An 18,182-nucleotide genomic window follows, 5' to 3' on the forward strand; every position below is an offset into this window, starting at 1 on the left:
GCCTTCAGATCACACACCACAAGAACACCCAAAAACCTCATCAAACTTAATGACACACCAAAGCTTACAGTTATCTGGAAAAGCTAATTAAATATTGTCCTCTATTTTCAACTATATATCCATGTAAACTGATTTCATGAGGTTCCCCCCCCCCCATGTATTACAAAACATCACACCAAACTGAATGAAGAAAAGAGTAAAGAAAACACCTACCTTTGCTTATGACACACATTTAAGAACTTGCAAAAATATATCATTATATCACTCTTACTCCTAAGTTATTCTAGTCTGAAAATATATTAAAAATAAGGTTTTCATGTAAACATGATGAGTTTGATTTACTATTATTTCTTAGATTCATTTTAGTAGAGTAAGTACTGGTATCACATAAATAAGTTCTTTCAGATCCTCAACAATTTAATGACTAAAAATTTTAGGAAGTGCTATTATATCTAGGGAATAATAACTAACAATCAGAATCAATGATTCTCTTGAAATTCTGCTTAAAACATCAAATTTTTCTCACATATTTAAACGCCTTATTTGTAAGAACTGTCCTTACTCAAATCACTTCAAAAATGCAGCCAAAGGTCAAATAATGTATTTAAGAAGGCTTTATAAAGAAAAAAAAACTCTTAATTTATCTTAATAAATGTTAATATATCAAGATAATACACTTACTTTACAATTCTTAAAATATCCTGCTATCTTACAAAATAATTGGTTTATGTCCATAAGAAGTCAAGTTAATACAAAGGTAACATTAAAAACAATGATTTAGTAAGAGAAGTTTTAAACCAGGCATGACTGCACATGCCTATAATCCCTGAACTTTTGATGCTGACGCAGAAAGATCAAGAGTTCAAGGCCAGCCTCATCTACATAAAAACCTGTCTCAAAAATAAAATAAATAAGCAAAAGTAAAACAACAAAATAGAAAATTAAAAAAAAAATTACTCTATCAATATTCTGTTGTAGTTTGTACTTCTTTTTCCATGCCCATACACAATCTGGCACACGGAGCAAATTGCCAAAAATGGAGTGTTTTGCTTTGTTTCTGCAGTGCTAGGGGCTGACCTCAAGGTCCTGAACATGGTAACTAAGTCTCTACCACTGAACTGCAGCTGAAACTCAAGGTGTGTGAGTTTGATCAAGTTTTCTGGCACAGCTTACTAACTGTATGTAACTTCAATGGCCAAGAGCTGACTTATCTGTGTTTGTTCCTACTTCAACTTTGTACTCAAATTAAAAACGCCCAATTCCATCTTAACATTAGCACTTTTTGCTCACTAAGTTACCAAAAAGGATGTCAATACGAGCCTGTCCTGTCAGAGGCAGAAGGTGGAAAAGTCAATGTCCACAGCACCTTTTGTGTAGCTCTCCGTTTTGAGGCAGGAAGCAACTTCATAGTCTCCTGAGAGGTCACGCCTACCTAAGGAAACAGACCAGCCAACTGGTCAATCTTTTCGCACAACCGTAATGTGAAGTTTTTAACACCAGAAATTAAAAACAAAAACAAAAACAGCAAACTGGATCGTGATGAGTTTTAGCCTTTTTCACGGAAATGTCTATTTTTGTCAGTTAATTTATAGTCTAATGAAATATGTCAAAGAAAATCAGAATACAGGAAACAACCCGAAATGTATCATACTAAGTAAAACACAATTTTGTAACACTACTGGTAAGGAGTTTCAGAAAAATATTTTCAGGAGCCCTTTCCAATTATTAGTGATTGAAGGGGGACTTTTGCTGATGTTATAAAAATCCAGTGTAACGGACAATGACTGTTTTACAGGGCATGAAAGCATCATGGTGTGTTAAACAGAGGTGTGGCACCCGAGCTGGGCCAGAACGTAAAACAACAACAACAAAACAAAACAAAAAACAGCCAATCATGGGAATGCTGCCTATAGGTACAGGCATGACTTTATTCTGAATTTTTAGGCATAGTCTTAAAGTTTTAAACAATCGCTTAGCTTGACATTTTCAAGGGATTTGAGCTATAAGTTGGGGGAAGCAGAACGTGGAGACTGTATGCAAGGTAAAGGTGAGACCCCAGACTGGGTATCACGGAGATGGTGGCTAACTGGATAGATCCAGGAGATATTAACGGGCTGTGACAATAAGCTTGCATAAGACACTAACGTGGAAGGATCTGCCCTCCCTCCCCCCCCCCCCCCCCCCGCTCCCCCCGGAAATTAAGCGAAGAACTTTTTTTTTTTTTTTTTTTTTTGCTTGTTTGTTTTTCCAGACAGGGTTTCTCTTGTCGTCCTGGCTGTCCTAGACTCATTTTGTAGACCAGGCTGGCCTCCAACTCAGAGAGATCCACCTGCCTCTGCCTCCCGAGTGCTAGGATTATAGGCGTGCGCCATCATGCCTGACCCAGGAAGAACTCTTTAGGAGGTTGATCCTAGGGATGGAAGAAGTCATGCAACAATGGGATACCGGCTCTGGAGGCACTTTGATTCAAATAGCAACTGCCGGATTTGTAACAACCGCGCAAACGATTTGCCTCCTCTGGGCCCTGGACTCCTCACCTGCACTACCTAGTGGTGAATTTTTGTGATGATCTATCAAGCTCAATAGGGCTGTGATGGTTTACCGAAACATGGCTGGTGTGGTTAGCCCCAGGGGCAGTGACAGGGCAGTCGAGGCCACTGGGGGGCGGCGGGGACACCCCCAGAACCCGGCGGGGCCGCTGCTTCCCAAGGCCTGCGGACAGCAACCCCGCGTCCACCCAAGAGGGCGCCCGCCGACCGGTTTACCTGGAGATAATCGGCCCGGCTTAGAGTCAGCTCCATGGCGGCCACTCCGGGGGGTCGGACCCTCTCGGAGGGGTCTGGAAGCCTTCCCCTCCGGGAACCCACCACTTAGCGGGCAACGGGGCCTGCGCCAGGGCAGCGGCGCCCAGCAACGCCAGCTCGACACGTGATCAGTCTCAGGCTCGCTGTGAAGCCCCGCCCTCTCCCTGATTGCTGCAAGGAGGGAGCGGTCCTCGGGGCCGGTTTCCAGGGCAACGAGGGCGCGCTCTCCTCTTCTGAGTTCTGAGCCGCAGATTCTTCAGCTCTGCTTGGAGAAGCGCAGATTTTGTACCTTGTTCCACACGTGGTTCTTCATTTAAGGTTTCGGCACACAGACTTTCTCCCCCCACCCCATGTATTTTCACTTTGTGTGTACATGAGTATTGCCTGCGTGTATTTATGTGCGCTACACGCTTATTGCCTTCCAAGGAGGCCAGAACCTGGGACTCCCAAGTGCTTGCTGAGAAACAAAATCTTGGGTCCCTTCCGTGCAGGCAGCAAATGCTCTTAACCACTGAGCCACCTCTCCAACCAGGCACACAAACTTTGAAACACCAACAACAACCCCGCGCCCCCGCTCAACTTTATTTATGTATTTATTTCCTGTGTGGTGGTGGGGTATGAATGTCGAAGTCTGGAACAACTTTCAGCAGTTGATTCTCTCCTTCCCCCCTGAGGGCCTGGAAATAAAAATCAGGTCCTTGGCCTTGGTGGCAAATGCCTCTAACTGCTGGACCGTCTTGCCTGTTCCCTTCTACCCATCCCCCACCTACCCACCCACAGGGCCACAGTGCAAGACTCTGTAAAGACTGAGTAAAACAAATCAAATCAAAATATAATACTAAGCCGGGCGTGGTGGCGCACGCCTTTAATCCTAGCACTCGGGAGGCAGAGGCAGGCAGATCACTTTGAGTTCGAGGCCAGCCTGGTCTACAAAGCGAGTCCAGTACAGCCAAGGCTACACAGAGAAACCCTGTCTCAAAAAAAACCAAAAAAATTAAAAAATTAAAAAATATAATACTAATACTAAAGAAATGAGTTTGAAACAGTAGAATAAGTGGAGGACACACACACACAGAGAGACACACACGAAACCGGATTCTTATCTCCAACCCTATACAAAATGCAATCGAAAACAGAGATATAAATGTAATGCCGAAAACTATAAAACTATAAAACATGGTGGCCCAGCTTTTAGCCCCAGCACTCAGAGGTAGAAGCAGGCAAACCTGTGAGTTCAAGGCCAGCTTGTCTACACAAAGAGCTCAAGGGTGGCCAAGTATACACAGAGAAATCCAATCTCAAAACAAACAGGTGGAAAACTACAAGGGAAAAGCTAAGGGAAATACATCAGGACTTTGATGTAAGTGATGATGTTTTGGACAAAAATCCCAAAAGCACAGGAAACAAATGCAAAATAGACAAATAGGATTGCACAGGGCTAAGAACATTCTGGCCGCAAAGGAAACACAAGAATAAAGGAACAATTTACAGAATGGCAGGATTAATCGATAAACCGATAAAAGGTTAATATACAGAGTATATTGCGAACTGAAATTCTTAGAGAGGTACAAAGCCTCAGCTATGCATGTAGAGAAATTTTAATATTTTAATCCAGAAACATGGCTGTTGTGGCAAGAGATCACAAGCAAGACCTAAGTCTGTGTGATCCGGATGGAATGCAGACATGCCACACACGGTTAATCTCTCTGCCTGGAATACAGGCATGCCCTAAATACACACCTTTAATCCCAAACTATGAAGGTAAAGTCAGTTTGTAGAGGGAAGCACGTGTTCGAAAGTGACATCTAATTGAGAGGCAGACAAAGCTGACAAATCAGAGAAAGACTTGACAGAATGAGGCAGGAAAAAGAGGCCTTAGGAGAACAGTGCAGAGAAAGAGAGAGAGAGGAGGCAGTTGTACCAAGACAGTTGTACAGAGAACAAACTATACCCAGGTGAAGACAAACCAAGCCAGAGAAGGAGAAGCATCCCGAAGATCAGAACAGATGGCTAGAGTTAGTTTGAGGCCAAGCAGAGCAAAAAGTCAGAAGCTGAGAGAAGCCAGATCAAATCATTCAGCTTGGAGAGGAGTTTGAGCCAGAACCGCTGAGTGAACCAGCCAGCTGGAGTTCAGAAAGAACTAGAAAGGGTGAGCTTATTCAGCAGTAAGTCTCAGAGGCTGAAAACATTCTAGGCCTACGTTAGATTGTAGAGAAGCTGGAAGCTTCCAGGACAAGGCCTAGGTTACCTCCGAGACAACAATTAAGTCAGGCAAATAAAAGCATGTGACATATGCTCCTGCAAGGACAACTGATTAGAAGGATTGTAGAGAATTACAGGTCCATGGCCAAAATCACTCAAGGTCATTTTTAGTCCCTTCAACAGCTGTTTCTTCCCACATCTGTATCTGACCTCATTTCTTTTCAACTACCAGTTGAAATACTTTCAAATGTATCAACATAGCAGCATTATCTCCCACCACCCCACATCTAAGGATGTCATCAGATTGTACATAGAAGCTGCATTTCCAATTCCCTGCCAATGTACTCGGCAAACACCTTGACTTGTAGTATGACTTTCATTAGTTCATTAGTCTCTTGGCATCTCTTCCATGTTAGAACAGCTCAGACCAATCAACCCGAATCCATGTTCCTGGGCCATGTTTTCTCTGCGGTGAAAGCATCAATGATGTAACACACACACACCACCACCACCACCACCAACACCACCACCACCAACACCACCACCAACAACAACAAACAACAATAAAAAAGAATCCTCTCAAGAAAAAAAACCCTAGTAATGTATTTTAAAACGGGAAAACAATCTGAATAGAAATTTCTCAAAGCAAGGCTTACACAACATTTCTTTACAAACTATCAAATTTGTTAAATATGTGATTTAAACCATGATCTGCATGTTATATTTATCTTGTTTTTGACCTAAAAAGGAACAAGGAACAGAGGAAAAGTAAAAAGAAAACAAACAAACCAAAAACAACAACAACAACAAAAAAAAAAAACCCAAACAAACAAACAAAAACCCCCACACAAAAAAAACCAAGAGCTGTCAGAGGAAGCTGTCAGTCCATGACAACCCTCTGACTTTAAGCATCTAAATGTCATTTCTGGACAGGGTGGTTTGGGTCATGTTACTATGTCCCCTTTCTGAACTCTGTTAGCATATCATTGCGGCCTGCTTTCCAGAGTTCTCCACAATAGATGGTAGGACAAGAACTTGCTGACTCATAGCTCTCTCTAACCCCCAAAGAAATATTAATTCTGACAGTAATCCTTTAACTAACCCTCACAGTGACATATGCCTTAGGGTGTATTTCCAGTAGCAAACCCTAGTAAGACTCGGGTGCAGTGCTTCCTGTGGGAGCCTACCAAACAAAATGGAGTAAGAAAAGGCAGGGTGGAAAGTTCAAGATTTCTGTCAGTTTGAGTCTGGCTTCTCTTCATCCCTTTGGGAGCTCTCCTAGGTCAAGGACTGTGCCAAAGGGTTAGCCTTTAATTGATGTGAGGATAAGCCTTTTGTGTCCACTGCCAGGCAGTCATTAGCCACAGGGAAAGCTACTTCCTTTTGGCAGCAGATAGTTCTTTTTAGAGTGACTGGCTGGGAACTGCTCAGGAGTATCAGGGAGTTGGGTGTGCAAGGCCAGCACAGGGGAGCCAGGGAAGGCAAAACCAGTGTCCGCCAAGCCTACTGTTTTACCTCTGTTCTCTACTAATAACTTAAAACTATGAAGAAGGGAAAATGAAATACCTCACAGCATGCTGGGAGAAGAAAAGAAGTCACCCAGAACAGAGCAGGGGCCATGCTGGAGGGCAGTGAGCAGAACAAAGTATAATGGCATAAATACAAAAATGGAACAATGAAGCCCATTGCTGACCTAAGCAATAACAATAAGAGAGGCAACTGGAAAACAACAGGGTGCCAGTTTTATACAAGTGAAGCAAACAAATGAAAATTTTATGTCAAGAGCTCTGTAGCTGCATGGGAGGCAGGACAAGAAGAACAAATGGCATGGACATAAACGGTATGAAAGTCTTTATTTTCATTTTTCTGTAATTTCCAGATTCTGAGAATCTTTTCAGCTTTGTTAACTATGTGTTCTGTTCTCTAGTTATAAGCAAAACTTTTTTTTTTTTTTAACCTTAAACAATGGTTTGAAAAAGAGAGCATCATTCACCGCAGAAAGTCCTTGTCAGCCAGGTGTGGTGGTGCACGCCTTTAATCCCAGCACTCGGGAGGCAGAAGCAGGTGGCTCTCTGTGAGTTTAAGGGCAGCCTGGTTTACAAAGCAAGCCCAGGACAGGCAAGGCTACACAGAGAAACCTGATCTCAAAAAACAAAACAAAACAAAACAAAATCCAACAACAACAACAACAAAAAATCATTGCTATCATTGTTTCAATACAAAATAACTTGTCACAATGGTGAAAATTCAGTCTTGTTTTGTTCAGAGGCATGACATAAAATGCATTTGTGACATGTGTTATTTGATTAGAAATAATTCCACAATAGTAGCAAAATATCCTTAACTCTTATTCTTAACCCCTCTAAATTAGGAATTAAGAAATCTATTAGCGCTCTAGGAAGCCGCATTTGGTGTTCACTTTTGTCTTCATGTCTTGTAAGTCTTTCTGTGTTGAAAGCAGCAGTCTCTTTGCTTGTTTAGTTGGTTTGTAGGACCAGTAACACATGTGATCGCAATTTAAGTCCCAGGGAGATTTGACAAGGAAGAACTGAAGATATCTATTTGAATGCTTAGTCCCCAGGGAGTGGCACTATTTGAAAGGATTGGGAGGTGTAGCCTTGTTGGAGGAGGTGTGGCTTTGTTGGAGTGCAGTGTGTCCCTGCCAGTGGACTTCCAGGTTTCAAATGCCCACATCAGGCCCAGTGTCCCTCCTTGCTGCCTGCGGACCAGGATGTTGAACTCTCAGCTACTTCTCTAGAACCATGTCTGCCTTGTACTGCCCTGTTCGTGACAATAGTGGACTGTCTTTGAAACTGTAAGCAAGACCCTAAATGCTTCCTTTGATAAAAGGTGCCTTGTCATGGAGTCTCTTCATAGCAATAGAACAGTGACTAAGTCACGCCCATGGGTCTAACACTCTAAAGGAGCAGAAGGCAAGGCAAGCAGTCAGTTGTTGGTCCTATTTAGCATTAAAACACCAGAGGTACACATTAGAAGGTTACAATAAAATGACAGGCTACTGTAACCCCCACCTTAAAAAAACAAACACTTCTTTATTGACTAAATTCACATCATAAAACCACAAATACAAAGAGAAAGGACACAAGCATTTATTTTAGAAAAATCTTTAATGATTGTTTTTGAACAATCCTATGAAACTTAAATATGTAGTGTAACTGCATGTTCAATTAGCTCATTTCATTGTTAAATTCTTCACTTGCATTTCAAAGGTTCTAGAATTGTCAGTGATGTCTAAAAGTCTAAGAAAAATCTCGACAAGTCATAGCTGGTCGTAAAACGTCTTCAGTTTCTATTTTAAAAAAAAATCACTTCAGCATTTGGATGAGAAGGTATGCTACTAGCGATGGTCTTCTGTCTCTTCTCGGATGCTATTTTTCGGGTCAGTTGGTTTCGACATTCACCAAGCACCTACTCTGTATCAGCCACTGCACTAAATATTGGAGATATAAAGATGAGATTGCTGTGGACCCTGTTCCTCAATGCGCTCTTGGATGCCAACAGGTAATATAAAGATGAAAATGACAAAAAAACATTAGTGGCATTAATACTGGGCTTCTAAATATAATAGCATGTCACTGCTTATAATGTTGAGGTCGACTGCTGAACTTATTTTCACGTAATGGAAATCGTTACCACCTAGCTTAATCATAAAGTTCCGCATGACACAGGCAGTTAACACTAGCGCTTTACACCTTGGTTTTTCAAGTATTTCATACTTAGGAATAGTTATTGCCCACATTTGTGCTATAGTCAGAGCTGGCCCGCAGGTTGCTGCCTCATTCACATCTCTGCACACTGGGGCTCAGTTTCTCACTGAGTTTATGAATCAAGATGGCTAATTCCTCCGTTGCTTGGCTCTTGTCTTCCAGAAGCTCATAACGAAGGCTGGAGATATCCTGCTTGATTTCTTTCAGTTCACCTAGAGTATTGTATCAAAAAAATATGTGTAAGTGGTGATTTGCTCTTCATATTTAGACAAAAAAGACAAAGAGAAATTAATTCAATCTGAATATGTTTTTTTTCACAAAGTCTCCAAGGTTGGTATTTCAAAACTCTCCTTTAAAGTGTTTAAGAAAAGCCGGCCTTTAAAGGCATACTGACCTTTGAAGACAGTCTAAAGATATTCCACCTGTGTCTGTAATTGCTTCAAGCAGCATATTTTTTTTTTGTGTAAGACCAAACCCTGTGTAGGTCAGGCAAGTGCCCTGCCACTGGGTGTGGCCCAGCCTCTCCTAGCACGGGGTTGGCCTTCTATAGCACTGCTCATAATGTCCAAGCAACCAGTTAAGATGCATTTTATAGTGATGAAACAGTAAAATCACACTTCTGTAGTGCATGGTGGCGCACGCTTTTGATCCCAACACTCCGGAGGCAGAGGTAGGTGGAACTCTGTGAGGCTGCTATGGAGACCAGCCCGGTCTACATAGCAAGTACCAGGGCAGCAAGAGCTATGCAGAGAAACCCCATATCCAAAAACAAACCACAAACAACCCTCCACTGCCACCCCCAAACAATCACACCGTCCCCTTGCTAGACACAGGAGTCCTTTCGTTCCCTTCTGGTGGGGGGGGGGGGCTGACAGCTACATGTTATCTCCATTGCTTTACTGAAAATGAACTGATTGAAGGTGCAAATCCGCAGGAGTAAAATTTAAGTCAAATTGGATGAAGGGGAAGAAGGAATGTAAAGGGAGCTTGCTCATGAGACCGTGGCACGAACATGGGGCTGGCGCTGTGTGGTCCAGAGTGCCCGAGTGTAAGGGGTGGGGGAAACCGGTGGAGATGCACCCCTGCAGTGTGCAGACACCCCCCCCCACCTCTCCAGGAGAAACAGCATATAGAGGTTAAAACAACTGCTCCAGGATCTCAGCTTGGCAGCACCCCTGGGCACACAGACTGCAATGGGAAACGGAACTGTTCTGGGAGTTAGTTAACTGTGCTGCCGAGAGGCACCGAGAGTAAAAGTAAATTTAGAGGCAGAACATTAACCAGACTCTAAGAATAAATTCTGAATTAGTGCTCTCAGACTTCATCTTTAAAAAAAAAAAAAAAAATAGAATCTTTGAGGCTATTTCCCTTTAATAATAATATTTTAAAATTGGTATATAGCAATTATACATACTTATGGGGTACAATGTAGGGTGACCTCTTATCATGATACCTTTATGACTTTTTTTTTTTTTTTTTTTTTTTTTGAGACAGGGTTTCGCTGTGTAGTCCTGGCCTCACTTTGTAGACCAGGCTGATCTTGAACTCACAGATCTACCTGCTTCTGCCTCTTGAGAGCTGGGATTAAAGGCACATGCCACCACACCCAGTCCTTTATGACATTTTAAAAGCATAATTTGTATGATTTATAATTACAGCTATTAAGACAGAGTCTCACGTAACCCGGGCCTCAACATCACTGTGTAGCTAAGGCTGCCCTTGAACTCCTGACACCCCTGTGTCCACCACCTGAGCGTGGGATTACAGGCATGCGTCACCATGCTCCAGAACACATGTGCTTTTAGCATATAAAAATCAGTTGAGCTGGGATGTCGCTCAGTGGTAGAGCATGTGCTTAGCATGTATGGAACCTGCGCTCAATTCTTAGCAACACACACCTCTCCCCAAAGACACCATGAAAATGTTTTCATTTTAAGAAAGTCTGAATTCTTCAAGAATACATACCAGCTGGGTATAGTGTCACACACCTTTAATCCCAGCACTCAGGAGGCAGAGGCAGGTGGGTCTCTGTGAGTTCGAGGTCAGCCTGGTCTACATAGTGAGTTCCAGGATAGCCAGGGCTATTACACAGAGAAACCATGTCTTATACACACACACACACACACACACACACACACACACACACACGCACACGCACATGCACACACAATTACACAATTTGTGGACTCATTTTGTGGCAAAAAAAAAGTGCTTCCTGTTGCATATGGGAAATAAAGTGGTCTAACTTGAAACAGGTCTACCTTTGGTTTTAGGTTTGTTTTTCTCTTTTGGTTTGGGGGTTAAGCATGGGGTCTGCTCGACGCATGTTGTACCACTAAGTTACCCTAGCCTGAGTTAGGGTTCTCCCACAGTGATGCCTCATCCCTAGTTCTTCTTTCCTTGTTCTAAATCCCATGACTACAGACAACACAGGAGTTGACCTTGGGCTTTGGCTCCCAGGTACAGAAGGATTATCTCATCTAATTAATATGCTTGCATGCTATAGGGTCAACTTTTGTATTAAGCACTTATTTCAAACTAGGTTCTCACGAACTTCCCTCTTTGGGGCAAGAGCTCAAATGCTGATCACCTTGGGCACAATTATGGCCACACGATTCCTCTCACAAACAGTAGCCAGCTCTGGACTCCCAAGGAGATTACGCAACAACTGATAAGATTTCTGCTCCTACACTGTAACTCCATTCCAATACCATTTTCTTGAGCCTATTTATAGGCCGGTGTAATAGGACCTTTTCTTGGTCCTTCATTATATATTAATAGATTTTTTTTCCCCCTATGCACACATACCACTGAGCTGACCCAGATCTGACAGGGACTCACCCATGTGTTCACCAGGAATTCACCGACAGCATTTGCTAGGTTAGCCTTTCTCTTTTCAGGACAGACAGAGCTAGAGGCAGCTTATCTGTGCTGGAAAGGAGCCTCCGTTTACTTTTAATTATATATCTCTCTGTGTGTATATGTTGGAATGCGTGTGCGGGTGAGTGTGCATGTGCACGTGTTGTTGCTGTTGTTGTCTGCACGTGAGTACAGGTGCCTGCAGTGGTCAGAGGCATCGGATTTCCTGGAGCTGGAGTTACAGGCAGTTGTGAGCGGCCGACCAGGGATGAAAGGAATCCAGCTCAGGTCCTCTCGCTCTTAACCTCTGAGCTACCTCTCCAGCCCCAGCTGACTTCTTTCTGACTCGAGATCCCTGCTGTGGTGTTACACCCCCCCCCACCCCCAATCTTTATTTACTTATACAGTGTGGGGCTTAGAAACCTTTTTCTGAACAGCATTTTTGCTATGTAGTTCTGGCTGGCCTAGTGCTCACTTTGTAGCCTACGGCAGCCTTGAGCTTCCAGCAAGAATCCTGCCTCAGTTTCCCAAGCTCATTACATCAGCTACGAGGAAAGGCGTTTCTCAGCTGAAGACGCTTACCTTCATTCACCTCGTCGTTTTCTTTGTCTACTTGTGCTTTCAAAACATACCGTTTTATGAGTCTTTTCATTATCTGCTGTTGGGCAAAAAGAAATGAGTAAAATCAGCAATGATGTACGTGAGCCTGCTCGGCCTACCCTTCAGGGAGCCTTCCCTGCCTGTGACGCAGACAGCACAGGGAGCAGAGCTCCACTTGACTGCCTGCAAAGAGTGAGCCAAGCTGTGGAACTTAGCTCCCTTCTGTTTCCTGCTGGAACCAACAGCTAACATACACCTTCTCTTCTTTTTTAATCTCCAGAATGAAAAAGTTTTCCTTAAGAGTTGGGTTAGAAGATGCCAATGATTGATTGTCTTTAAACTGATGGTTTCTCTTTAAGGTCCTTTGAGCTACATTACCACCACAGACACATCATTTCTCTCCATGTGAAAAAAAAAAAAATGAGTGACTATAGGTCAGGGTAGAGCATTTGGAAAATAGAACAACAAAATAAATAAGCAAAATCGCTGATTTCATATAATCTTGTGTTACATGTTTGCCCCCATAGTAAATTTATTGTGACTATTTTTCCAAGCCAAATAAATGTTCTTACAGAATAATCGTTTATTCATAAGAAAAAAACTTAATCTGGATGCCAACCTCATGCTATGAATAAATTAATCCCAGTTGGCCTTTCATGTGAAAGATGAAAGTAGCAGAATATAGTTATTTCAGGTTGTATTTTTAAAAACAAGATAAAAATTCTAGTTAGAATATAAAAATAAATTGAACTTCATTATGATTTAAGAACTTCTACTTATAAAGATAAAATTCAAGACATAATAAAATTATCAGTATTTTTAAACAGGAAAAATACACCCAGCTATTTCACAAAAATTTTTGTGGGTAACAACTTACAGGACAATCTTAAAGTCTGTTGCTGAGGACACACATATTATAACAGACATATAAAACAAAGTTGAGGTGCAGGCTGGCATGCACTAAAGAAAATGACCAAGACATAAATTTGATATAATGACAACTGCTAGAAAAGCCATGGACCAATGGAGACTGTTATGCTTTCCTGGCTTGAGACCAAGGAGACAAGACACTTTGGAGACATTTTGGTGTTACCTTCTAAAGTTCAACACTGATAGACATTTCACTCCCTCCACAGCCCCCAAAACTACACGTGCGGCCAAGAGTCTGGACAACAGAGTTAGAAGCAATGCTGAGTTCCAGGGCTGCACAGTGAGACCATGCCTCAAAAGAAAGCAACAAAGCAAAACCTAAAACAAACACACAGTATGACGCTGAATGAACGGGTCCAGTTGCTAAGGACTTGACAAAATATACAGCTGCCTTGTGGAGCTAGGCCATATGGATCGCTGGAATATTCGTACATATGATAAACCTACATCTGAGAGGATGAGCAAGACAATTAGGGACCCACACTTGAGGGTAGCAATTACTTCATAGATGCTGGCAGGGACGTGAGGTAAGAAGTGCCAACAGGACACAACAAACCCATAGTTCTGTCGCACGGGTGGGCATGGCTTTGTATGTTCATAATTCAGTATTGCTGTAATATTATTGTGTATACATACATATCTCACTTAAAAGATAATTCACCAGGAAAGAGATGGTGGAAGAGCCTGAACTAAAAGGTAGTCATAGTGAGAATAGAAAAAACACTCATTTAAAAAAAAAAAAAAAAAAACGTTTGAAGCTAAGTGATCTGTGTGAGATGTTAAAGTGAGCAGTAGGAGTCCCAGGGCTAATCTGAAATGCCACTGTCAGAGAAAAACCACAGCTATGTGACAATGGAGAGCCCCACCCATGCTATTAAAAAGCCTGTTTCCTCCGTCACACTCCTATCCAAACCTGCAGGAAAAAAAGCATCTGAAACTGCAAGGTGGGAGGATTGGGGGAGAGAAAATCTAGAAGACAGAGAGGTGGGACCAGGAAGTCTTGCGTAATCTGAGGGTTTGTGTCAAGCAAGCTTATCAAGAGGTGCAGCATCACACATACTAAGGGGGAGAGTGGAGAATGGGAGGAGTCTGCACAAAGCAAAATCAGTGCTGGCCAAGAGAGCAGCTCAGGCACAGCTGCCTTAAGATTGGTACCCACAGGCTTCATTGGGAAAAGCTGGGTTCCCAGAAGCTGAAACCTTAACTCCTTTGGAGCCCTGGCCCTGGCCCCAGCCTCAACCTTGCCAACTGTGTCCCCAGGCAAGGACACAGAACTAGGGGGTCACTTTGTCCTGTCTTCGTAGCCTCTGAGAAAGCCTTGGATCAGCCTGGCTCTCCGCTCAAAGGAAAACAGACCAGAAAAGACAGACCTTAAGCTCACAGATTCATTTACCAACTGTCTACTGAGAGCCAATTTTGTACAGTAGCATGTTTACACGAGACGCATAGGCACACAGACACAGACAGACAGACACAGACACACACACACACACACACACACACACACACACACACACACACACATTAATGGGGTGGAGAGATGGCTCAACAATCAAGAACACTGGTTGCTCTCGCAGAGCACCCAGCACCCATATAGCACCTCTCAGCTGTCCGTAGCACCAGTGCCAGAGTCCTTGACACCTTTTTCTGAACTCCGTAGGGCATTCAGGCAAGCATGTGGTGCACAGACATCCATGCAGGCAAAATAGCCATACACATAAAATAAAATGATGATTAATAATGATCATTATAAAGAAAACAATAAATAATTTTTAAAGAGGTGGGGGAGAAAGGTTATTATGAAGCAGTGTGAAGGTGCGGCCTATCCCACAGGGAAGCCAAAAACAGTGTTTAACAAATGAGGCAAGAGGATTGAAGACATAAATGTATGGATTAAAACTTGCTAGGAAAACATTCTCAATGCTCTAGAAGATATCAGGGATATGCAATGCAGAATCAAATGAGACTTCTCTCCTGTTGTTCCTGGATTGATGATAAGATCTGGACTGGTTACAAAGTACTCCCCAGCTTAAGGGCAAATTTTCACTACGGTCTGGGTCAGTGCCCCTCCCCCAGGTCTCACCGAGATTCAAATCAGTACTGGGTTTACCTCCCCCTCTCTGTGTACCCACAGGGAAAAACGCCTGAGAAAAAAGAGCTCCTGGGTCCTAGAACTTCTTTATCCTCTAAGTGTTCCATGTGATAGGGAGGGGGTGTTCCCTCTTTCCCTAGAAGCTAAGGGAAGGGACCTGAAGCCACACTTGTCTCTGAGAAAGGGAGCCCACTGGCCTAGTCTCTACTAGCTGTACAGGCCTGTGGACTTGCAAGCTCCCTTCAGGTGACCCAAGAGATAGGCAGGCGTGAGTATGAACCGACGTATGCTCCTATTATCTGACAAACATCTAATCTCACCGTGGAAATCAGGGCAGAAGGTCATCGAGAAATTAAAAGAGAACTAACATGTGACTTGGCTCTACCATTCTTGGGGTGGTATGTGAGGGCCCTCGGTCAGCGCAGCGGAGAGACACCTAAATACACATTCAGGCTTACGGCTGTACTCTTCCGCTGTCAACAGGGAATGGACCCAGCCGAAATGCCCATCAACAGATGAATGGAGGAAGAAAACGCGTACGGACAGAATGCAACCTTGGTCTGCTCTAGGGAAGAATGAAGTCCTGACATTTGCAGAAGGGACTAGAACTGAAGATGCCTGTGGGAACGTAAACATTTCTCTCATGTGCGGAAGCCGGATTTAAACTTACATAGAGACAATGTTCTTTTTGGACACCATGCAACATTTACTTGTTTACTAATTAATTAACAAATTAGTCTGCGTGTGTGTGTGTGTGTGTGTGTGTGTGTGTGTGTGTGTGTGTGTGTGTGTGTGAGATGTGCGCATGTCTGTGAGAAGTGGTTGCGTGTACCTGTGACAGCATGCTCGAGGAAGCCAGAGGGCATGGTCCTTGCCTTCTGCCCTGTGTGAGGAGGTTTTCTGGTTGCCACTGCATACACCAGGGCAGCAGGGAAGTCTCCTCTCCGCCTCTCATCTCACTGCAGGAGACTGGGATTACCTACGGGCAAGCACTGCTGTGTTCAGTTTCCTCTCCGCCCTCAGGATGCAAACTCAATTAAGAGTTCCTGCTTGTGTGGCGAGTGCTTTAGCCAGTGAGTCATTTCCCCAGCCCAGTGTTGACTCCAGAAAAGTGTCACGCTGTGCCCCTGGCTGTTCTCACGTTCATGAAATCTTAAAAAATAAAACTTAGCCTGGCGGTGGTGGTGCACGCCCTTAATCCCAGCACTCGGGAGGCAGAGGCAGGTGGAGCCCTGTGAGTTAGAGGCCAGCCTGGTCTACAAAAGCGAGTCAGGACAGCCAAGGCTACACAGAGAAACCCGGTCTCGAAAAAACAAACAAACAAACAAACAAACAAAACCAAAACAACAACAACAAAAAAGAAAACAAAAAAGAAAGGAAAACTTATTTTCATATCTATATCTATATGTACATATCTGCGAGTGCCTGTGCATGTGAGCAGCCAGAAGAGGAAGTCAGATTCCCTGCATTTGTAATTATAGATAGTTGCGAGCTACCTTACTGCTGGAGACTGACCTCATGTCCTCTCAGAGAGCAGTGTGCACTAATGAACCATCTTGCTAGCCCCTCCTGGCCATCTTCTTGCCTTGGCCTTCTGGGTATTAAGGTCATAGGAGTGTACCATTATGCCTGGCTTTCTTTGGTCTTTCATTATGGAGTATACAGGCCCATTATTTTGTAGTTGGTATTCTTTTTCTTTCTTTCTTTAAAAAAATTGTTTTTATGTGTTTTGTCTGCACTTATGTGAAAGTGTCAAATCTTGGAGTTACAGACAGTTGTGAGCTGCCATGTGGGTGCTAGGATTTGAACCCGGGCCCTCTTGAAGAGCAGTCCCTTAACCGCTAAGCCATCTCTGCAGCTCTTCCCCTTTTAAAAAAAACATTCAAGTGCTTGTGAGGAAGCTAAGAAAGCCTTACATGTACCTGCTGCTGGAAACGGAAATGCAGCCACTCTCAAGCGTGTGATGAGGAAAAACTCTTGTAATGTGAAGAGACATGCCCTAAGATAGTCACCAGAGCACTATTTATAACAGTCAAAATAGGAAATGAACTAAATATTCTTTTAAAAACCGAACGAGATGGCTTGTTGATACAATGGAACATTACATAACAATTAAAAATGAGTACATAAGCCGGGCATGGTGGTGCACGCCTTTAATCCTAGCACTTGGGAGGCAGAGGCAGGAGGATCACTGTGAGTTTGAGGCCAGCCTGGTCTACAAAAGCGAGTCCAGGACAGTCAGGACTGTTACACAGAGAAACCCTGTCTCAAAAAACCTAAAACAAACAAACAAGCAAACCAAAACCCCAAACAAATAAAAATAGAAATAAAAACGAGCCCACGCAGCAATATGGGAAACTCCTGGCAGAAAAAAGAAGTACCTATAACAATTTTATTATGTGATGTACACAGTTAGGAAATACACAAACAAGGGTCTGGAGAAACAGGCCAACAGTTAAGAGTGCATTCTGCTTTCCCAGGGGGACCAGGTTCGATTCCCCATACCCATGCCAGGCAACTCACAGCCACTTGTAACTCTAGCTCCAGGGGACCTGGGGTGTTTCTCTAGTCTCCACAGACTCTGTGCTCAGTGTACACATAGCCACTCCCCCATAATTAAAAATAATAACAAATCTTTACAAACCAATCCAAGCAGACAACGCCTCCATCCACACATACAAAGCTAATGTATAACACTACAGGTATACGTATGTATGTAAGTGGATCACTGAGAGATACGGGGGAAAGTGACTCAAGAAGATGCCTGGCACTGACCTTTGCCCTCCATACTCATACATACCTGCACATACACATACATTTGTAAACATACAACACACATATACAACAGGAATTAAGGAGAGGCAGGTAAGTTGGGAGTAAAAAAAAAAAAAAAAACAACTCTGAATTTGAATGAAGATCCTTATCAGATGAGTCATCCTAAGGTACTCATGAGCATCTGTTTTTTCA

General features: G+C 43.1%; 1 protein-coding gene across 3 annotated transcripts in view; it reads right to left on the reverse strand.

The window, feature by feature from the left end:
* Positions 1–8,407: 8,407 nt before the first annotated feature.
* Positions 8,408–18,182, reverse strand: part of Trpc3 (transient receptor potential cation channel subfamily C member 3) — a 65,340-nt gene continuing 55,565 nt past the window's right edge. For 2 of the 3 annotated variants that reach the window (XM_051157073.1, XM_051157072.1), the window contains 2 exons: positions 12,176–12,251; positions 8,408–8,946 (listed from right to left, as the gene is read on the reverse strand). In XM_051157073.1, coding sequence (XP_051013030.1) covers positions 8,804–8,946; positions 12,176–12,251 — 219 coding nt within the window. In that variant the 3' untranslated portion in view covers positions 8,408–8,803. Of the gene's footprint in view, positions 8,947–12,175; positions 12,252–18,182 lie in introns of those variants that run through there. The other variant, XM_051157071.1, reaches the window with a different exon arrangement.

Source organism: Acomys russatus, chromosome 15 (genome assembly GCF_903995435.1).
Source record: "Acomys russatus chromosome 15, mAcoRus1.1, whole genome shotgun sequence".
In the NCBI taxonomy this organism is placed as follows: Eukaryota; Metazoa; Chordata; class Mammalia; order Rodentia; family Muridae; genus Acomys; species Acomys russatus.